Source organism: Carassius carassius, chromosome 47 (assembly GCF_963082965.1).
Source record: "Carassius carassius chromosome 47, fCarCar2.1, whole genome shotgun sequence".
NCBI classification, from domain to species: domain Eukaryota; kingdom Metazoa; phylum Chordata; class Actinopteri; order Cypriniformes; family Cyprinidae; genus Carassius; species Carassius carassius.
The window spans coordinates 14,798,697-14,821,660 of NC_081801.1; the positions used below are offsets into that span (position 1 = coordinate 14,798,697).

At 38.0% G+C, this 22,964-nt stretch overlaps 1 protein-coding gene across 2 annotated transcripts in view; it reads left to right on the top strand.

Moving 5' to 3' along the window:
- LOC132130626 (phosphofurin acidic cluster sorting protein 1-like) overlaps positions 1-21,749 on the top strand; it is a 24,873-nt gene extending 3,124 nt beyond the window's left edge. The window contains exons 2-24 of one of the 2 annotated variants that reach the window (XM_059542399.1): positions 9,393-9,480; positions 9,573-9,662; positions 9,856-9,981; positions 10,253-10,397; positions 10,577-10,668; positions 12,164-12,247; positions 12,741-12,800; positions 13,231-13,391; positions 13,704-13,797; positions 14,367-14,450; positions 14,566-14,669; positions 15,632-15,764; positions 17,391-17,495; positions 17,690-17,796; positions 17,990-18,144; positions 18,244-18,354; positions 18,474-18,588; positions 18,672-18,714; positions 18,921-18,963; positions 19,090-19,231; positions 19,366-19,598; positions 21,091-21,210; positions 21,558-21,749. In XM_059542399.1, the coding sequence (XP_059398382.1) occupies positions 9,393-9,480; positions 9,573-9,662; positions 9,856-9,981; positions 10,253-10,397; positions 10,577-10,668; positions 12,164-12,247; positions 12,741-12,800; positions 13,231-13,391; positions 13,704-13,797; positions 14,367-14,450; positions 14,566-14,669; positions 15,632-15,764; positions 17,391-17,495; positions 17,690-17,796; positions 17,990-18,144; positions 18,244-18,354; positions 18,474-18,588; positions 18,672-18,714; positions 18,921-18,963; positions 19,090-19,231; positions 19,366-19,598; positions 21,091-21,210; positions 21,558-21,676 (2,554 nt within the window). In that variant the 3' untranslated portion in view covers positions 21,677-21,749. Of the gene's footprint in view, positions 1-9,392; positions 9,481-9,572; positions 9,663-9,855; positions 9,982-10,252; positions 10,398-10,576; positions 10,669-12,163; positions 12,257-12,740; positions 12,801-13,230; positions 13,392-13,703; positions 13,798-14,366; positions 14,451-14,565; positions 14,670-15,631; positions 15,765-17,390; positions 17,496-17,689; positions 17,797-17,989; positions 18,145-18,243; positions 18,355-18,473; positions 18,589-18,671; positions 18,715-18,920; positions 18,964-19,089; positions 19,232-19,365; positions 19,599-21,090; positions 21,211-21,557 lie in introns of both variants that reach the window. The other variant, XM_059542398.1, reaches the window with a different exon arrangement.
- Positions 21,750-22,964: the final 1,215 nt, after the last annotated feature.

Genomic DNA, 22,964 nt, shown 5'->3' on the forward strand with positions numbered 1-22,964 from the left:
CAGAATGTAGCCAAAACTGTTGCCAAAACATGCCAGTATGATATATTAAACTGCAATAATGATCCAATCCAATCCAATCCTAGACTCTTCAGTATTTGTTAAATAAACAAGCATACATTTATAATTATGTTATATATATATATATATATATATATATATATATATATATATATATATATATATATATATATATATATATATATATGCACTTTTAGGGGTACCCTGGTTGAAAACCCCTGTTTTAGACAATTGACACTAAACAGATTTTTTGTGCATAATGTTCTTCATGGTAACTTGCTAGATAAAAGTACTAAATGGAGCAGTTCACTTAAAACAACACGTTTTATGTAGAGCGACCATTAAATCTGAAGAGTTAAAATGTCATCCTAACTTTTTGCTGCAGTGAAAACTAGAGCAGGAAGAGACACGTTTTTATTAGTGCTGTCAACGTTAACGCATGCGATTAATTTTTGTCTGGTTTAACGTGTCAAAATATTTAACACAATTAACGCAGCATCCGTATTTTCTGCCATCCGTTGGCTAGCTTTACATTATATGATCACGCTCTTAATCATTGAAATGCTTTTAAACATTTCAAGCATGGCAAGACAAAAGAGAATGCGCTGTCTGTGAATGCCCTTTTGTGACACATACACACACACACACAATGCATAGACAGGGCGCCAGAATCCAGTTCTCTTAAGCGCTTGAACTAACAATAAACATCCCAAAGTGCCAGTTTTGTCGATTATCCTCATAAGAGCAATCTTAAATGATTTATATAAAGTCTCTTCTTCTTCTTTTTCTTTCGGCTGCTCCCATTAGGGGTCGCCACAGCGGATCATCCGTCTCCATACCACCTTGTCCTCTACATCTGCCTCTTTTACACCAACTACCTGCATGTCTTCCCTCACCACATCCATGAACCTCCTCCTTGGTCTTCCTCTTTTCCTCCTTCCTGGTGGCTCCATCCTCAGCATTCTCCTACCAATATAATTCATGTCCCTCCTCTGCACATGTCCAAACCATCTCAATCTCGCCTCCCTCACCTTGTCACCAAAACGTCCAACATGCGCTGTCCCTCTAATAAACTCATTTCTAATCTTGTCCATCCTCGTCACTCCCAACGAAAACCTTAACATCTTCAGCTCTGCTACCTCCAGCTCCGCCTCCTGCCTTTTACTCAATGCCACTGTCTCTAACCCATACAACATCGCAGGTCTCACCACAGTCCTATAAACTTTTCCTTTCATTCTTGCAGATACTTTACTATCACAAATCACTCCTGTCACTCTTCTCCACCCACTCCACCCTGCCTGCACTCTTTTCTTCACTTCCCTAACACACTCTCCATTACTTTGCACTGTTGACCCCAGGTACCTGAACTCCTCCACCTTCTTCACCTCTTCACCCTGTAACCGCACCACTCCACTGCCCTCCCTCTCATTTACGCACATGTACTCTGTCTTACTCCTACTGACTTTCATTCCCCTCCTCTCCAGCACGTACCTCCACCTCTCCAGGCTCTTCTCAACCCGCTCACTACTCTCACCACAAATCACAATATCATCCGCAAACATCATAGTCCAGGGAGACTCTTGTCTGACCTCGTCCGTCAACCTGTCCATCACCACTGCAAACAGGAAAGGGCTCAGGGCCGATCCTTGATGCAGTCCAACCTTCACCTTGAACCAGTCTGTCGTTCCTACTGCACACTTCACTGCAGTCACACTGTCCTCATACATGTCCTGCACCACCCTCACATACTTCTCTGACACACCTGACTTCCTCATACAATACCACAGCTCCTCTCTTGGCACTCTGTCGTACGCTTTCTCTAGATCCACAAATACACAATGCAGCTCCTTCTGTCCTTCTCTATACTTCTCCATCAACGTTCTCAAAGCAAATATGGCATCTGTGGTGCTCTTCCTCGGCATGAAACCATACTGTTGCTCACAGATGGTCACCTCTTCTCTCAGCCTGGCTTCCACTACTCTTTCCCATAACTTCATGGTGTGACTGATCAACTTAATTCCCCTGTAGTTACTGCAGTTCTGCACATCTCCCTTATGCTTAAAGATCGGTACCAGCACACTCCTTCTCCATTCCTCAGGCATCCTCTCACCTTCCAAAATCTTGTTAAACAATCTGGTTAAAAACTCCACTGCCATCTCTCCTAAACATCTCCATGCTTCTACCGGTATGTCATCTGGTCCAACTGACTTTCCACTCTTCATCCTCTTAATTGCTGCTCTCACTTCCTCCTTACTAATCCTATCCACTTCCTGCTTTACTAACACCACATCATCCAACCTTCTCTCTCTCTCATTTTCCTCGTTCATCAGCTGCTCAAAATACTCCCTCCATCTTCTCAACAAACTCTCCTCACTAGTCAACACATTTCCATCTCCATCCTTTATTGCTCTAACTTGCAACACATCCTTCCCAGCTCGATCTCTCTGCCTGGCCAATCGGTACAAATCCTTTTCTCCTTCCTTAGTGTTCAACCTCTCATACAGCTCCTCGTATGCCTTTTCCTTGGCTTTCGCCACATCCCTCTTTACCTGTTGCCGCATCTCCTTGTACTCCTGCCTACTTTTCTCATCACCCTGTCGATCCCACTTCTGTTTTGCTAACCTCTTTCCCCTTATGCTGCCCTGCACTTCCTCATTCCACCACCACGTCTCCTTGTCTTCCTTTCTATTTCCAGATGTCACACCAAGTACCTTTCTAGCTGCCTCCCTCATCACTCCTGCGGAAGTTTCCCAATCATCCAGCACCTCTTCACCACCACCTAGCCTCTGTCTGACCTCTTCCCTGAACCTCACACTACAGTCTTCCTCCTTCAGTTTCCACCATCTTATTCTTCTTTCAGTCCTTACTCTCCTCCTCTTCTTCTTCGTCTCTAAAACCATCCTACAGACCACCATCCGATGCTGTCTAGCTACACTGTCCCCTGCCAACACCTTACAGTCTCCAATCTCCTTCAGGTTGCATCTCCTACATAGAACATAGTCCACCTGTGTGCACCTTCCTCCACTCTTATAGGTCACCCTATGATCCTCCTTCTTCTTAAAATACGTATTCACCACTGCCATTTCCATCCTTTTAGCAAAATCTACCACCATCTGCCCTTCCACATTTCTCTCCTTTAGGCCATACCTACCCATAACCTTCTCATCACCTCTGTTCCCCTCACCTACATGTCCATTAAAGTCTGCCCCAATCACCAATCGTTCATTTCTAGGTACACCATCTACCACTTCATCTAATTCACTCCAGAATCTTTCCTTCTCCTCCATCTCACAGCCGACTTGTGGAGCATAGGCACTGATGACATTTATCATCATCCCTTCAACTTCCACCTTCACGATCATCACCCTATCAGAAACTCTCTTCACCTCCACTACACTCTTACTGTACTCTTCCTTCATAATCACCCCTACACCATTTCTCTTTCCATCCACACCATGATAGAACAGTTTAAACCCACCTCCAATGTTTCTGGCCTTACTCCCTTTCCACTTGGTCTCCTGAACACACAACATATCTACCCTTCTCCTCTCCATCATATCAGCTAACTCTCTCCCTTTACCAGTCATAGTGCCAACATTTAAAGTACCAACCCGAACCTCCACTCTCCTACACATCTCCTTTCCCCGTCGCCTCTGTAGACGTCTTCCTCCTCTCCTCCTCCTCCTTCGGCCGACAGTAGCCCAATTTCCACCGGTACCCTGTTGGCTAACGATACCTGAGGCGGTCGTTGTTAACCCGGGCCTCGACCGATCCGGTATGAAATTCTTATTCGTGACCCGCATATTTGATTTGGCACATGTTTTACGCTGGATGCCCTTCCTAACGCAACCCTCCCCATTTATCCGGGCTTGGGACCGGCACTAAGAGTGCACTGGCTTGTGCCTCCCTAATGGCTGGGTTGATTTATATAAAGTCTAAAAGGAACAAAAAGAGTTGTGAGAGAAAGAGCCGAGATCCATAGACAGTATATAAACGGTGAGATCCGCGTGTCTGTCTGCTCTTAAAGGGACAGCAGCCAATAAAGCTTCCTGTCAGTAAAGTTAAAGAACAAAGGGAACAGAGAAAATGACTCGCTGCTCTTGACTAAATAACTTTTGTAGCTTTAATAAGGATTAACTATTTAATTTATAGTTTATGCAGTGCAGACTTTATTAAATTTCTGTAAATTTCCTAACTGTTAAGACAGGAAGGGCAGGAGTAAACATGACATTTATTATGGGTTTATGTTAGCATTGTTTTACTTGTTTACTTAAATTAAAAACTGTTATATTTTTGAAGCCTAATAATAAATGTAAAAAATTAAAAAAAAAATCAGTAGCTGTATTAATATCAGTAATACTGGCCTTCATTCATAAAAAGATGCCATTTAAACAAGTATTTAAAATATGCTGTCTTTATGTTGTTTCTACATTAATTTGATTAACTGTGAAATTACTACATTAAAAAATATATTAAAAACGCACAAAAACATTTCTTTTTTTATTGCGATTAATTGCGATTAATCACAGAAAAAATGTGTGATTAATCTAGTTAAGGTTTTTAATCGATTGACAGCACTAGTTTTTATTTATTTTTTTAAACAATGTATTTCCTCTGTATAATGCACACAATATTGTGGAGGCATATGCTGTTTACTACTTGTCAATTTTTAGCCTCATTACTTGAAGGGACTGTTATATGGAAATGTAGAGGAGGGGCTTTGGGATGCTTCATCCAAAGAGTGGAAGAGAAAATGGCCATGAAGAAGCAAAGAGCCTGACTTTAAGAGCGGCCAGCAGAGAGGAAAAGCAGCATCAGAGTGACAGGCGCTCAGAAAAAAGAACATTACTTGTCTCTTTCTTTGATGTTGGCTCCATAATGCGTTCAAAAGGGTTTAATTTCTTACTTTGTACTTTACATTCAACTACATCAGTAAGATTATTGCTTAATGTAAACCCTAAACTGATGTTGTAGCACAATGTTTCTTTAGAATCTTGCATAAGATCACTGAAAGGTGAGATGTGCATCTGGTTCTCCCCTCCCAATTTCATTACCTATGTGCTCTAGAGTTACACTCTAATGCACAGGGACTGACTTGTAAGTGGATTAGTCCCAGTTCAATAAAGCTCACTTTGAAGATAGCACGGGGCTCAAGCTGCTATTATGTGTAATGTCTTTTCTTGTTTAGCTTAGCATGAGATGTTGCTTTTAGGTAATGCAACACCATCTGTAGCTTAGAAATAAAAGCTGATTGTATGTCAAGATATCTATTTTATCCTATACAAATTCATACATTTATCACTTGAGCCCAATTAACTCGGCAAATATGAAATGTCTTTTCAGGATGTTGTATTTTAAAGATAATTTAGTAAAACCCAAATAAACTTTACAGATCTTTATTAGAAAATGTTCCCTGTTCTGGGACTCATTTCTGGTTGTCAAATGAAATTTGTTCTGTTTATGTCTCAGTTGTTGAATCATTTTAAGAAATTTGATGGAAAAAAAACAATTGAAACTTGAAGAATTTTTTGTTTATGTATGTTTTATATATATAGCCTATGGATTACTGGTTGAAACACTGGTGCATGCATAACATAGCCTACATAAATACATAAACAGTGTATAGGCAATTATCTGCACACCAGACATCATTTAAAATGTCAGATTGTATCCATCAAAAGTGGGTGGAAAAATGTGTCAGACTGTAACCCATACATTACTGTGTCTCAAGAAAATATCTCTTGTGTAAAATTTAGGGCCATCAAGATTAACGCATCTCATTTTAAGGCTGTTAAATGAAAATGGCGCGTTAACGCAGGTTCTATTTGATCCTATGAATCATCTGTAGTTCAAGCCAAGGTTTTCAGATATTATTTGTAACTGTCTAGTTTTATCACAAAATTCGAACAAAAAAATCTCGCTCTTAAATGAGGCGCGCCATATACCTGACTCATTTCAAGCTGTCACGCTGGTCGCGAGTCATCTATTTTACGTTACTATGTTACAGCATGAAATATACATGAAAGCGAACATCAGAAGGTGTTGAAAGATATGCTTGATTGTAATAGTTTGAGCTCTGTTGTTGATGTTATACTAATGTACCAAATGAGAGGATTCAGTGTATAGATTACTGCCTTAGTTGTGAGATTCTTTCTGATATGTTGGCACACCTGTAATGCTTCCAAATTAATTAATATTAAATGGAGTTGTGTAGTAAAACAAAAACCTTTTATTTTGAATGCGATTTAATAATTTGACAGCACTAATATATAAATATGTATATGTATATATAATTAATTAAATACACATGTATATCTAAGCCACAATATGAAGACTATAGCCTAATTAGTATTACTTACTTTTATAGTCTTCGTATTGTGGCTTAGATATACATGTGTATTTAATTAATGAAAAAACTTATGACAGTGTTCCTGTCGTTGTGTAAATCTTCAGTGGTGTCAAAAGTATTGGCATTCATTACTCAAGTAGAAGTATAAATACTAGGGTTTAAATAGACTTTTGTAGAAGTTGAAGTATCAACTCAAGCTTTTTACTCAAGTAAAAGTGTAAAAGTACTGGTTTAAAAAACTACTTAAAGTATAAAAGTAAAAGTAATGTAAGGAAAAAAAATGCCATTAAGAACAAAAGCTTAGGCCGCACCACAGGGGCCTTTTGTGCACTACCCCACCTCCTCAAAAAACATATTTTTCTAAAGGCCATAATGACTATAATGTTATATTAAAATGTTCATGTTGAAAAATTTGGGATGCACTACGCTACCTGTTTCAGCCGCATATATGCCCATTGAAAATGAATGCATTTTAGTACAATGCAAATACATAGAGCTAGAGATATGATGACTAGTTGCCTATAAGTATTGTTATGGTGCAAAAAGTCAAACTTCAGAGGCATGTCATCAATAACCTTTAATGGAATGTAAATGTACATCCAAGCTTAGCTGCAGGAATTTGCGAGGGCAATGGACAAAAACATTAGTGCAGGCTTAGTAACAATTACACTTGTATGGTTGTCTATTTACAATAATAAATAAAAAAAAAATATAAAAAAATAACTCAATCCTGATACCTCCTTGATTGATAGCTTCTTGTATTCGGTACATACGTCTGCTATGTCCAGATGATCGGGGGGTAACGAGTTACAAAGTTGGTAAAGCCTATCACAACATTGTCAATCGCGTCGTCAATCGCAAAAGATAATTTATTAAAACTTCTCGCTACCGAACTACCTACAGTAGCTTAATTTGCGGAGGACGAAGAGAAAGCACCCATTTGGTAAATGAGCCAGTGAGAAATAATAACTTTTAAGTGGGGTCCAGTGCCTTTTCGATACTTTTAAAACGGTACCGGCGCCTAAACGGTGCCTGAACCGATACTTTAAAAAAAAATGAACCTCAAAAAAAACTATGGATAACTTTAAAGAACATTACAAATATTTAAAATAAATCCATAGCTTTCACCTTGGATGCTCTCATTTCTCAAGTTGTGCTTCCTTTACTCTAAGGCTAATAAATGTATTTCACAATCTGGGTCATTATTTAATACAAAACCACACGTAATGTTTCTACTGTATCTCTGTCACTCACTCTGATATTTAGTTAAAATGAGTGCTGTCTGTCACTGTCTTTAATCAGTTCTGTGATGGACTGTATGGTCATTCTTTATAAAGTAGCAACAATGTCGTTTTTAAAATACAGTACTGTGCAAAAGTCTTAGGGAAAAGAAAAAATTGTATTTTCACCCCAAAAAAGGGTTTTAAGCCAGTTATTTATATCTTTTGCTGTAGTGTGTCCGTAGGAAATATCAGTTTGCCATTAATTTTAATAAGAATCTAGTGCGATTTTGAATGCACAAGCAGTTTGACAATGGCAAAATGAATGTTTGGAAATGTAAACTGATATTTTCTACTGACACACTACACCAAATATATAAATAGCCGAACACCATTCTTTTAAGTGAAAATATTAACGTGCCTAAGACTTTTGCACTGTAGCTCGTGTATGTATAAAGTATGTATGATTAAATTAAGTATATTTAAATAAGTGTAATTAAAGTATGTGTTCGTTCATATGTGTTAAGGGCTAGATTTTCGCTGGAGGATACGGCTGTGATGAGCGGTGACAAGCGAAAACTTTACAGAAGATGAGAAACCGATTGCTCCCTCGTGACCTTTTGTAAACTGTATTTATGACAAGGAACTGCACAGATACAGATATTCTAACAATCTATCGATAAACACATACCTTGTGTCCTCTGTTTCTGTTTGAGCTCGCTCTGCTCCGCGAAGTAACGAAGCTATTTTTAAAATGTAAGGAGTAGAAAGTACAGATACTTGCGTAAAAATGTAAGGAGTAGAAGTAAAAAGTCGGCTGAAATATAATTACTCAAGTAAAGTATAGATACCCCAAATTTCTACTTAAGTACAGTAACGAAGTATTTGTACTTCGTTACTTGACACCTCTGTAAATCTTCAACCTGTCACAGAAACTGAATGAGCCCAGCGCTAGAGTGCTGTGTCACTCTGAGATTTCTCCCCCTAATCTAATATCACCAATGCAGTGTTCTTGATTTCAGGCCAAACACATCTCAGCACACCTTCTGGATATGTATCAGAGGACAAACCAGATTTTGGGACATTGCATTCTTTGTCTGTTACCAGTTTACATCAAATGTCCTATCTTATGTGCAATGGAGAGATTCATTTAGAAATGGTTTTCATTTCTAGCTATCCTTAGATTTCTAGTGTGATGTTGAAGCTATAGTCATGTTTGTTTTCTGTACATATAGCCTATTCTATAGTTGGATAGTTTAGTGCAAAATTTAACAATCTGCCATCATTTACTCACCCTCATGTCGATCCAAACACTGTGCTGGTAGTTTTCTGTGAAATTCTTTGAAGAATTTAAGGAAGCAGCTTTTCCATATGATGACCGTTCATGATGTCAAGCTCCAAAAAAAATAAAAATGCACAAAGGTAGACAGACAGAGGCACTAATAGAAAAGAACTGTGTAAATTATTATTATTTTGTGTTCCACTGCAAAAATGTATGTAAATTGCATATGGGTTTGGCACAACATGAGGGCCATTAAATCTCAATCCCTTTGAAATATATGAGGCACATTTCAATTTGTATTTGTGCCTGACAGTGACGTATATTAAAAAGCATCATGGCTGTTCTCAATCACAGTACAAAAAGGTTGCAATTGTTGTGTGGAATTTAGGTGAAATGTCAGCCAAAATGTCAACTCTGTAAGGTAAACTTGATAAACTGGCTCGGGGACAGATTATTCATTCAGCTGCCATAGCAACTTGTCCTCAGAGCAACTTGAGCATCTCTCTCTTGTTTTCTTTTGCAGACTTCTCAGTCTAACTCTTAAAAAATTAGTGATTTTGAAGGAGCTGGACCGAGATCTCACATCGGTGGTCATCGCAGTTAAACTTCAGGTGAAAATAGTTTTACTGGTTTACATCCCTCAAATTTAAATCTTGTGCTTAATCCGTGTTTAGTTGACTAATGAGTCTAAATGTCTCCTTAGGGCTCAAAACGCATTTTGCGGTCAAATGAAATCATGCTGTTTTCTGCAGGCCTTACTGAGACTGATCTTCAGCTGACCTTCTCACTTCAGGTTAGCTGTGTTTGACTGCATTTTGGATGAGATTAATACTAAATTGACATTTGCAGAGATAATGTTACAGTATTATGGTTTTATGATGAAACCTATTGGAAGTCCCTAAGTGACTCTTCCCCTTTGTTATAATAAATTCGATCCGGTTACTGTTACATTCTACGGTATTTTATTCCTTCCATTTTGTCTTCAGTACCCACACTTTTTGAAGAGAGATGCCAACAAGCTTCAGATTATGCTCCAGAGACGCAAGAGGTACAAGAATCGCACTATACTGGGCTACAAGACCCTGGCGCTAGGGATGATAAATATGGCTGAGGTGAGGAACTGCAAAACCCTACAAATCTGGTTTATCTGCATTTTTGTGTGATTCTAGACCTCTTGTGTAACGTTAAATAATAACCCACGTTTTAGCACACATTTGAAAATGTTTTTAAAAATGTCATACATGAAAAGCTGTTGTAGGAGGGGGAATAGAACAGCTTTCTATGCATCTGAAAGTTTTTTTTTTTATCACTTTAATGGAGTTAACGGTTCTAATCCCCTTGTCTTTCATTTTACTTGATGGCTTCAGTTCTCCTTGTCTGTAGGTGATGCAGCACCCTACAGAAGGTGCTCAGGTGTTGAGCTTGCACACGACGGTGAAGGACACTTCAGTGCCTGTTGCAGAGATCAGGGTCTATTCTCTCTCCAGTCAACCCATCGACCCAGTGGGACCAAAGGCCAAGCTATCCGGTGAGACTTGCACCCTTTGATATATATTTCAATTTAAACCAGCTAATGAGAAATTCCAGAAATAGGTCAAGGCTGCTTTTTTATATTTTTGAGAACACTTTTAGTAAGTCCTTTAGCAAGGCCTGCTCTGGTTTAATCCCTTGCTTGATTTCTTCCTGTTTTCTTCCTTTATTCTTCAGATCGTTCACCAGACATCGATAATTATTCTGAGGAGGAAGAAGAAAGCTATTCATCAGAGCAGGACTGCAGTGATGACCCTCTGCAGGGGCAGGTAAATCCTGTGAGATTGAAGTGATTGATTTTGATATTCAGCCATGTTGCCTATTTCCTGTTTAGTGAATTAGAACAGTGCACAGAGACTGAAATGAATCAGTCAGATGACTGAAGAAAGGCACTACATGGGTTTTATTAAGCAAAAATATGATCAGATAAGAAGTGTAAGAACTGTGGCATGAAAAGACCCTCTGGCAAAGAGAGGAAAGAAATTTAAAGAAATAAAGAGAGCCAAAATGAGTGATTTTAATAAATTAGTTCATCCAGAAACAAACATTGTCATTGTTTACTCATCATCATGCAGTTTCTTCCTTGGACCACAAGGAAGAGGTGTTTTGAAGACTCCATTTAACCAGTGCTTTACGTGGCCCAAAAGAGGTGCCGGTACTCTATTGTAGCCTGTATATATATATATTATATATATATAATGGGGTGTCTGCGGTCTTGGGTGACGGGATGGGGGGCTTATGATATTAGACTGCGTAGCCTATAATAAAAGATAATGAATTTCAAACCTTAACTAAACACATTTTTATTCAAAGATCAACCGTCTGTCATTACTCTTTAGTCTGCCACAAGAAACAAAATTAAAATCATGCACTCAAATGTCATTGTAAAAAAACAAAAAAAACAATGACTGTTGTAACAGTGCGTAATTCAGACCTTTCTGTAACACTTACGCTAATGAGCTTAAACTTATTTTCTGTACACTGTGCCGCGAACTGTCAATCATTCCTGTACGCGTGCATCACTGTCCTCCTCGCAGCTGCAGCAACTTGCGCTCTCTTCATCAAGCTTTAAAACAAAAAGGTTGTATTGTCTTTGTGCATATAGATTAATTAGATAAATGAATATCTAAATTCGTGCCTAGCCGCCTACAGTATTTTTTTTAGAACTTAGAAAAAAGATGCTGCAGCCAATGAGCAGCCGGCGGTGGCTGGTTGCAGGACGACTCAACCTCCACAGACAGTTTTTAATGTTTTTAATGTTTATCAGACATAACTACTCAAGGGTGTATGGGTAATGTAGTCTCTGCTCTCGGTGGGACGAATTAGGAAGCTTGCATTGTGAAGGGCGCTCTGAAAAGAAAACAATTTTATGGAAACAGGACTTGTATTTCCAAAAAAACAGTTTGATATTTAAAAAAAAGCTTTTTGCTTCACACGATGTTAATACTGTGTGGATTTCTTGTGAATTATAGTGATGTTTTATAAGCTTTTTGAACTCATGATGTTTTGAAGCAACATGATGTTAAATTTCTCCAAATCTGTTCAGAGAAATAACTTGTCTGCATCTCAGATAACCTGAGGTAAATTGAGCAAATTCAAATTTTTGGGTGAACTATTCTTTTAAAAATCATATTGCTACAGACTTTTAATATAGTGCCCAACTCATTTGGATCACTTCTGGCACTTGAGAGACATACAGTAGTCAGTTATTTTATTCAAGTAAGGTTTTTGAGGGTTAAATCATGGTTTGTCATTTTTGTGCAGTACCTCTATGATGACGAGGATGAACTGAGGAAAAAGAAACCTCGCCGTAAACTCCCCTCCACAGCCTCCATCACCAGAGCTAACGTAGGTGACGTAAGTGATCGGTCCAGGATTAGAACAAATACCTCACAGATCAATAGCAGCTTTCTCTGTGCCTCCATGTTGACTCAGGCTTTGTCAAGAAGCTAACCAACTGCATTTTTCACCTTGGGGCCACTGATGTTCTTTAGATGTAGAAGCAGTTTCAATAGGAGCTGCTGCAATTTTTGCAGTCATATAGAAACTCTAGGGATGTGGCTTCTGAGCACATTAACATGTTATCTGCTTCCTCCTCTCAGATGCCTTCACAAATCTGTTTTGTTTTCCTGTGTGCTCTGTCTTCTAGCTGACAAGCCTCTAGTCCCTTCGCTAGAGCTCTGTGGATGTTGTGACAGCGTTTTTTTCGCTCTCTGCTTGGTGCTATTTTTGTCTCCTGCTTTTGCTCAGCCAGTTACGTTGTTAATTTGCGTCTGTTTGCTATTGTTGCTTATGACTCCCCCCTTTTCGGTCTAACAAGGTGTTTGTGTTTTAAATCCAGCAACCTAACATCAAACAGAAGCTTATGGCATTGGTGAAATGGTTTAAAGTGTCTGATGAGGTAATTGCATCCTGTCTACAAATTTACCCGCTCTTTAGTGTAATGCACCAGCAGAGGTCTTTTCCCTTCCACTCTCAATTAAGTATTGCATTTGGTCACTTTGGACATTAGGTATCTTAATACAAATAAACATCTGATCATCAAATAATGAATTATTTTAAATTAATAGCTAATAACCAATACATGGCAGATATTAAAATTCAAAACAATTTTTATTTAATCATAAAAAAAAACAAATTACATTAAGTGAGTGACAGATGATGAGAAAGGTAATCTAAATATAAAAATACGGTAAATGAACAAATATAATAAACTTCCTGTGTCAGTGTATCAATGCTAAATTCTCGAAACTCCTAATATTGGTCAATAAATTATATTGTACGAGTGTACTGTTCATCTCTATCAGTAATTGATGGGTAATATTTTGCAGGTGGGGTTTGGTTTGGATCATGTGTCCCAAGAGCAGATCCGGGATGTGGAAGAGGACCTGGATGAGCTCTATGACAGTCTTGAGATGTACAACCCCAGTGACAGCGGCCCAGACATGGACGAAACAGACAGTATTATTAGCACCCCCAAACCCAAACTCCGGTACTGCATTATAATATTTATTCTAATGGCACCCACTTTCAAATATCGATTTAGTAATTTTGCTCTGCATTACACAGATGTGATTAAATAATGGAGGAGGCAGCCAGTAAATGTGGTGTTGTTGCTGTTGCGAAAGATTCCGAAATATATCGCATATGATAGGAAACATGTAGAAGCAGCGTATTTCTCTCTCAAATGCAGGAATAAACTCACATAATAACTGACTGAGCTTTTTTAGTCATACACTGAGTGGGCAAACTGCCTACACCTCAGTTTTCTAATTCTGACCCTGGCTTTGTGTGTGTGTTTTAGGCCTTTTTTTGAAGGCATGTCACAGTCCAGCTCTCTGACAGAGTTTGGTAGCTTGAATAGCAGGTGCAGCCACGGAAAAGACAAGCGGAGTCCTGTGAGTGTCATTCAGAGAGAGACCTTATTTCAGCACTGCAATTTAGCTCTACTGTGCTTTGCCTTATGTCTGCTGCCCTTAAAGGGATAGTTCTCCCAAAAATGAAAATTGCCCCATGATTTACTCAACCTCAGGCCATCCAAGGTGTATATGACTTTCTTCTTTCAGACGAATACAATCAGAGTTATGTTAAAAAAATGGCCTGGCTCTTCCAAACTTAATAATGGCAGTGAATGGTGGTTGAGATTAAGCAAAATAAAGTGCATCCATCCATCATAAAAAAGCACTCCACACGGCTTTGTGGCTTCGTTTCAGAAGGCCCCCTTTATAAACCCCCGGAGCCGTGTCAATTACTTTTTAAGATGGATGGATGCTCTTTATTTTGCCGTTATAAAGTTTGGAAGAGCCAGGACATTTTTTTAACATAACTCTGATTGTATTCGTCTGAAAGTCATATACACCTAGGGTGGCTTGAGGGTGAGTAAATCATTTTTAGGTGAGCTGTCCTTTTAAGGCCACTGTTTGTCTCATTACTTTCTCTTTTTCCCCATCCATTCCTTCTTCTGAAGAGGGGTGAGCAGACTGTATCTGGTAAAATCCAGCGTTCACCCAGTGCACACGTGGACGAAGCTTTCTCAGAGATGGACACATTAGTAAGACTTTATCTTCCCCCTTTCTTAGATTATTTTTAGGGCAGTAGTAAAACGGGTAAAATCTTATCCTCTATGAGACCATGAACTAGGATTTATTGAGAGGTTAATGCTATAGGAACTCAATGAAGTGGAGGTGATCGCCGACGGGACCCCTAGCATCACTTTATCAGTGGCAGAGAGGCCTCAGAGGAGCAACAGCACTAACATGCCATCTCCCAGGTTGGTGTTTCACTTAAAACCTGTATTTAAAGATGAAAATTTGTCATTTACTTACCTTCAAGTCATTTCAAACCTGTATACATTCACAAACACAAAGCAAGTTGGTTTCAAGATCGATGATAACCAAACTATTTTGTTTCTGTTTTGCTTCATTGTATTTTTGTCCATATGATGGAAGTCCGAAATTGTTTGTTTTGAAAATGTTTACCGCAGACCATACTAATTTATAATAAATTACCTTATCTTTTGGTTTTATTCCATCAAGTACCAAAGAAAAAAGAAAAAAAGGGCATTAGTACATAGTTGTTTAATGTACTGTATAAACAATTATTTACCTAAATTTCTTGTAAAATTAACAATATTGTTATATACAGTTCGGGCATGATTTAAAATGATTAATTTCATGGTATTTTGCTCATACGGCCCTCTCTTAATCTATTCTATCCACAAACTATGTATGCAATCCCTTTTCATTTACTGAGATCTACTACAGTGCATGAAATTATACTCTTAAATGGGATTGTTGCTTGCTTTTCATAGACTCATGCACATATAGAGATGAAATGGAGTGTGTTACAAATAAATAAAAGTAGCTGTGCATTTCTCCTCAGACTGGATGGCAGTCATACCCCCAAACAGAGGCGAGCAACCCTTTTGTTTAATGTACTGTATAAACAATTATTTACCTAAATTTCTTGTAAAATTAACAATATTGTTATATACAGTTCGGGCATGATTTAAAATGATTAATTTCATGATATTTTGCTCATACGGCCCTCTCTTAATCTATTCTATCCACAAACTATGTATGCAATCCCTTTTCATTTACTGAGATCTACTAAAGTGCATGAAATTATACTCTTAAATGGGATTGTTGCTTGCTTTTCATAGACTCATGCACATATAGAGATGAAATGGAGTGTGTTACAAATAAATAAAAGTAGCTGTGCATTTCTCCTCAGACTGGATGGCAGTCATACCCCCAAACAGAGGCGAGCAACCCTTATGAAAGAGAGAGAGCTGTCCAAACAACTCAGTGAACGCACCAACAGCTCAGACAGTGAGAGATCACCCGAGCTCAGCCTCACCCCTCAGGTAACAACCTACACACACACACACACACACAGAGCTAGCACTTAACCAAGAAAAGCTGCCTTACTGCTCTTAAGTTTATCTTACTGAAGCTCAGCAGAATCGATAAACCCCCAAGGGCTATTTGCTCAGGATATTGTGCATGCACCATTGTGTGCGTGTGAGAGGGCAGAGCAGAGAATATGGTGATTCATTTGGGCTGTGCATGAGGATAAGCGAGCGGGAGGAGTGGGTGTGATGCTAGAGGACAGAGAGTGGGCGATAATTCTCCTTATGTAACTCTGTACTAGGTCTTGCATGATTCAACACCTGGCTCTAATGGCGGTCCACTTTTGTGCAGGGGTGTCAAAACAAACTCAAGGGTCATTGTGATGAAGTGCCGTTTTTAAACCACCCTGCCGTTCATTAAAATTCTGATACATTTCACTAATATATTTTTGTTGCTCACGAACTCTGCTACTCTTTATTAAATGTTTTCGAGAAACCGCGCAGTTTCTGAGACTGAAATAGCTGCTTCTGAGTCATCCAGAATACGAGAGCCCTTAAAGGTGAAGCACTTTCTCTCAAACCAGTTTATTGTGCAGAGACCACTGTAAGCGTGCTATTCATTAATTGAATAACTGAAGAGTGGAGGTCCAACATGTCAACATCTGATTCAGCCAATGCCATGAGCTTAGGGTTGGACTGTCTATTTGACCAAACAAAGACATGGAAGAAGGCTTTTGGAAGTTTTTTTCGTTTGGACACAATTATTTGTGCAGTTTTGCTTGCCGCTTCTAGTTGTGTAGAAATGATGAGTAAATTAGGGTCACAACATTTAAACTTAGACCGGAAACTGGAACTATAGTTAAAAAGTTTGTGAAAATAAATGTTTTGCAAAGAAATCTCTTATGCTGACCTAAGCTACATTTATTTGATCAAAATACAGTTAAAACAAGTAATATTGTGAGTTATTAATACAACTGAAAATAACCATATATATATTTAAAATTGTTATTTATTGCTGTGATGGTGAAGTAGAATTTGTAGCATCATTTCTCCAGTCTTCAGTGTTACCTGATCCATCAGAAATCATTCAAATATGATGAATTGCTGCTCAAGATACAGGTCTAATTATCTATTTTGAAAATAGTAGTGCTGCTCAATATTTCTATTTCTAGTATTTTTGGATGAATAGAAATACTGATTTACTTATTTAGCTAATTACAGGATTTATTTGAAATCGAAATCTTTTGTAACAATGTAAAGGTCTTTACTCTCATTTTTGCCCCATTGCTGAATAAAAGTATAATTTTTTTTAAAAACAAATTTTACTGACCCCATTTCATTAAAACTAATAACAAGAGTAAAACTGTTTACTGAGGCAAACTCCTAATGATAAATAGCAGCATTTAATTTAATTTTGCTAAAAACAAAACAACATAAAATAAGCCTTGCAAGGATGAACAAAATAAATGAATGCATCAATGACTCGTTTGGATTCATGAACTGTTCAAACCCATTAAATACTTTAAAAGCTACATTATTTTAAAAGTAACTAAAGCACTGAAAATATACACTGCAACTTAAATGCTTAAAATTTAGGGTGAACAATTTGATTTCAGTCATGCTTTTTTTTTTCATTATTAGATGCCGAGGAAGATCGTGTATGACCAACTCAACCAGATCCTGCTGTCTGACAGCACACTTCCTGACAGCCTTATCCTCGTCAATGGCAGTGATTGGCAAGGACACGTAAATACCAGTCCATTTCACTTCCTGTATGCCTGCCTGTCTGACCACCCTGTACAGAACTTAGCCATTCTTGTGTTCAATTAATAACCACTTTAACTTGAAGTTGAACATCTGTGTTGTGTCAGTATCTTAGCACATACTTCAGTTTTTATCCATTCTGAAGTAGAGAAATATGACTCTCTGTGTTTCTTAAGTATGTGGCCGAGCTGCTGGAAGCCCAAAAGCTGCCGGTGGTCTGCACCTGCTCCGGATCAGAAATCCAGGCCGTCCTTTCTGCCCTGCTCACACGCATACAGAAATTGTAAGCGTAACAGTGGTGGAATGAATCACTGAGAATAAACACAAATGTGAAATGACATGGTTTATAGTCATGACTGGCTTTCAGAACTGATATTGTTAAACCTGATTCTGCATGTCTGATCAGAAATTGTAGTATGTAAATCTACCACTACTTGTGTCTGCATCTTTTCATTGTTCCTTCCTTATTCTCACAGCTGCAACTGTAACTCAGTCATGCCCAAACCAGTGAAGGTGGTGGCGGTTGGAGGTCAGAGCTACTTAGGAGCCGTCTTGAGATTCTATGTCTCTCAGCTTGCCAACAAGATGTCTGACTGGCTCAGTCATATGAGGTTCCTTGTGGTGCCTACAGGTGTGGATAAATAACCTTTAAAAACAATTATATTGCACACAACAATGACAAAAGCTTTCCAAAAATCAAGCAGGATGTGTCATGTGATTGTCTCCACAGGCTCTCACCCTGTGGCCAAACACCTGGGTTCTCTGGACAATCGCTACAGTTCTTCCTTCCTGGACGGCTCATGGCGAGAGTTTTTCAGCCGCCCAGAGCCGCCTCAGACTGGTAAATGATTACTTCTACAGTTCTTTATTTTTCATGTCATATCTCTTTTCTCTTTCCTGTGCCTGTTGAGATGCATTTTATAAGCAGTCTGACTAGGATTTGTTCTTTTATCTCTTCAGCTTCCTCTGCTGAATTTGTGGATGTGGCTGGGCGAATTCTACAATACATCAACGGATCTACGGTTACTCATCAGTTTCCCATTGCTGAGGCCATGCTGACCTGCAAACACAAGACGTGATTGACATTTATTTCACCCCATCATTTCATATATTTGTGATTATATTTTTTATTTTCTATTTTGTATTGTATTCTTCTAGGCAAGATGATGATTCCTACCAAAATTTTGTTCCATTTGTGGGCGTGAGTGCATTTTATTACACTACTGTTCACAAGTCTAGTCGGTAAACTTTGTAAAAGCCATTTATCTAATCTGTTGATCAATTTAATGGCTAAAAACAACAATACATACTGAGGCCTAACTTTATACAGTATTGCAACATAATCCAGAAAAGCATTGTAATTTCCAATGATGGATAGATTGATGTAATTTTTTGTTTTTGCAACAGTTGGTTAAGGTGGGATTGGTAGAACCCAGCCCAGGATCCTCAGGTTCGTCAAGGTTTTATTTACTTTTTGTTTTGTTTTTAGCGAGGCTAATTATTAGACCACCTCTGAAAGACTCTGAAAAGTCCACTTTTAAAAAAAAGTTTCATTTGACTATTTGACTCTTTGTAGGTGGAGATTGTGAGGAGGGTTTGGCTTTGAGTTTGGCAGTTCCATCGACTTCTCCACCTGCTCATGGATCTCTCACTGGGATGATGAAAGAATCTGCAACGCCTCCTCCATCACCATCGCTAAGCGGACTGGCTGCTCTAGGGTTTGTGTATAATATTGTACAGAAATCTGCATGGCTCTGCTGTTTCTCACATTGCTTTAGCTTACATCTGCAATAGCTTTAAAAATGCTGGCCTGGTAAAAACTAAATCTGGTCAAACTGATTCTGTTATCTAGAAGCCCCAGCATGTCTCATGGTATGGATGCCATTGGGCTGCAGGTGGATTACTGGGTGTCTTCAGGGGCTGAGAAGCGCAAAGATGGAGAGCGGAGAGACATGGGCAATAAGAACACTTTGAAGTGTGCATTCAGATCCTTGCAGGTTAGCAGACTGCCCGGCTCCTTTGAGCTGCAGACTGGCTCTAACACCATGTCCATGACTGTGGTGACCAAGGAGAAAAACAAGAAAGGTGAGGTGGACCACTAGATTTACACATTTGTCTATTTGCTAAAGATCAACTTTTTTTTTGGACTAACCATGTTTTCTAGCCCCGTAATTTAATTTGACATTTTCTTTCTTGCCCTCTGCTCTTTTTTTTATTTGTTGCTTTCTGCTACACAGGGGCGTAGTTTATGGGGGGGGGGGGGGAGATAACCCCCCCAATATTCAAATCCATCAGTTACAACCCCCCCAATATTTCAACATGAAAATCACAGTAGATCAAATGAAAAATATAATATGAAAAAAATAGAATTCATTTATTTTGTAAAAATAATTTTGTTCCTAATCAAATATGAGTATGTCATAATAAATCAGACAAAAAATACTCCCCCTCCATCGAACCGATTGGTAACGCCCAACCAATGAGTCGCACTTTCACCAAAATAAGCGAGTGGTGTTTGAATGGGAGACCACACGGTTAATGTTAACGCCAAAAATGAAGAGAAGCGCTGCACAGCGGACTATATTTAACTGCTGGTCAGAGAGGGATGCAAAAAAAATTAAAGCATACTGAGAATGAGGTATGAGAATATTGTGTAATAGTTAGTACACACCACATATATTTTAGCTAGCTAATCCATTGCAATGTATTTAGCTATAACTATCAGTATAACAAGTTACCAAAGCAGCTGTCTGTTTTGCTAGTATATTTTTCAATAGTGTCTGTAATTATCAACGACAAAAGTATTCACATCGGTGTTTGTTTTCTTACTAAATTAATCTGACTTTTGAACGAATTGGATGAATTAACGATTTAAGTGGCTAACTCATTAAAACAGTGAAACACTGCCGCCTACTGGCGGTTTCAATACTTAATTTCTTTCTTTTGATAATCTCTACTATGTTAGAATTTTATGAATGATGATTATACACCAATTTCATAACGTTATGAGGTGTATAATCTATTAACATGTTTTTATAACAGATTCGAGGTAAATATAGCTGCAGGGTAGAAAAGTCAGCAGAGGGAGAGGAGGAGCAGGTGATCAGGTAAAGAAGATGCCATTCAATCAATCAAATTAAATAGGAAACAGTATAGAAAAACAGCAGCTTTGTAAAGTTAGGCTATACATTAATGCCTTTAATGTTTTAAAGATGTGTTTCCCTTTAGAAAAAAAACTAAAATGCATTAAGGTGGAATGTAAAAATCTTAAAATAAATGTCTAAATGTTGTCTCTTTCATATTTGTATATGTTGAATTTGTAATCAGTTAAAGCATGTTGCCAGATAGATAGATAGATAGATAGATAGATAGATAGATAGATAGGAAGAAATAAATTATCCAATAACAATACACATAAAAAAAATTTATTTTGAAAAAAATAACGGGCAGCATACAACGTTCAACCCCCCCAATTCAAACCAAATCTACGCCCTTGCTGCTACAAAAACTTTTTGTTGTGCTCCATATTCATGCACGTACTTCACTAACTATATTTACTCATGTTGCCTGTCTTCAGTCCCAAACCTCTTCCTGGGGAAGAAGCCTAAAGAGAGAGACGCCGAGTCAAAGAGTCAGGTCATTGAAGGCATCACCAGACTCATATGCTCTGCCAAGAATCAACAAACCAGTCTAAGAGGTACAACGGATTTTCTCTGTTTTGTGTGATGCAAAGGAATTGAGCCAAGCTTACCAAGACCTCCACTGTTTAAAAGGTTTACACATAATACAAATAATGTGAAGAAATGATTTCTAGTGTCCAGTGATGATAACCAGATATTTCAAATTTGTGGGGTCAAAGTAAAGATTAAGAATTGACCACTAAACTAAACGTCTTTGGTGTTTATTGCCCTGAAAGGTCTGAGAACACTAGAAAAATGTTTCGTTTGTATTTTCCTTACTGAAACCCATCTCACACATTTGCTTAACTAGTGACCTAGAAATACTGCAGAATCACATTTGACTCACGAGATAAACATGTTTCAGTGTCTGTAGATGGAATGGAATGGAATGATGTGAAGTTCTTCCAGCTGGCATCTCAGTGGCCCACTCATGTGAAGTACTTCCCTGTGGGGCTGTTTGGCTACAACAAACCATCCTCCTAGTGCCCTCTGGAGGAAAAAAAACATGGTAAAGTTTCCGGAACCTGCTTGCTACGGCCTTCAGATTGAATAGATGGCCAGAGATGGACTTGAGCCAAAGTGGGAGATGTTGAATTTCTCATCTGTGATTGGTGGGATTATCTGATCTTGTTTTGGCCTTTAAATGTTACTTGATATTAGTGATGTAACGCCCTCAGAATGTGTACTTTTTTGTTGTTTAAAGTTATAAGTATTACTTCACCCGACTGAATCGGACATCCAAAGCTTCTCAAAGAAATTTTGTTTATATATATATATATATATATATATATATATATATATATATATATATATAAAACCTTTAAGATACTTTATTAAAGAATACTTTTGTCTATGTATGAAATATTCTACTGTCCACTTGTATAGAAATATATATTTGCTGAAGTGATTTTCTCTCTATGTATGTTGTAATCAAAGCATGTACTGTATGTATATGTGCTTACATCAGGGTTTGTCTAAGCTGCTATGGACACCTAATTCCACTGCGGTTATGAGATCTCTTTGTCGTTATTAATTTATTAATCTGCCATTACTAAAGGTAATCACTGGTCTCTACCTCCCTGATGCCTTCCAATACAAAGATTATCTGAGATGACTAATAAAGGGTGACATTATGGTTTTTGTACCATCTAAGTGACCGGAGACAATGTCTGGAAATTGTGGTACCATTACTGCCTTTCTAAATCTGTTGTACTAAACCTAGTTAGTTTGCATGATGTAGTAAATGTGGTTATTTTGATAACAAACTCTGCATGTGAAGAGTCCGTACTGTACATTTTGGTCTAAAATGCTCTAGTGTGATATTTAGACATTTTATATTAAATGTAAATTAAGTAATAAATCTATTGTAATTGCAATCTCTGTTTTAATTGTTTTTATTTGTTAAAATGTCCAAATGTTGAAAGTGTACACGCGTTGCATTGTCTGTAAGAAATGGCCTCAGCTGAAGTCCACTTAGTACAATGGCTTTCAAACTCGGGTCTGCAAAATGGAACAAAGGGGTCTACAGAAAATCCATAAAATATTTTGTTAAAATATTTTTTTTTTCCCAGTTAATGTTGAGCACAAATATATATATATTTTCGCAATATACAGGTGCTTCTCAGTGAATTAGAATGTCATGAAAAGTTCATTTTATTTCAGTAATTCAACTCAAATTGTGAAACTCTGGCATTAAAATAAATTCATTGCACACAGACTGAAGTAGTTTAAGTCTTTGGTTCTTTTAATTGTGATGATTTGGCTCACATTT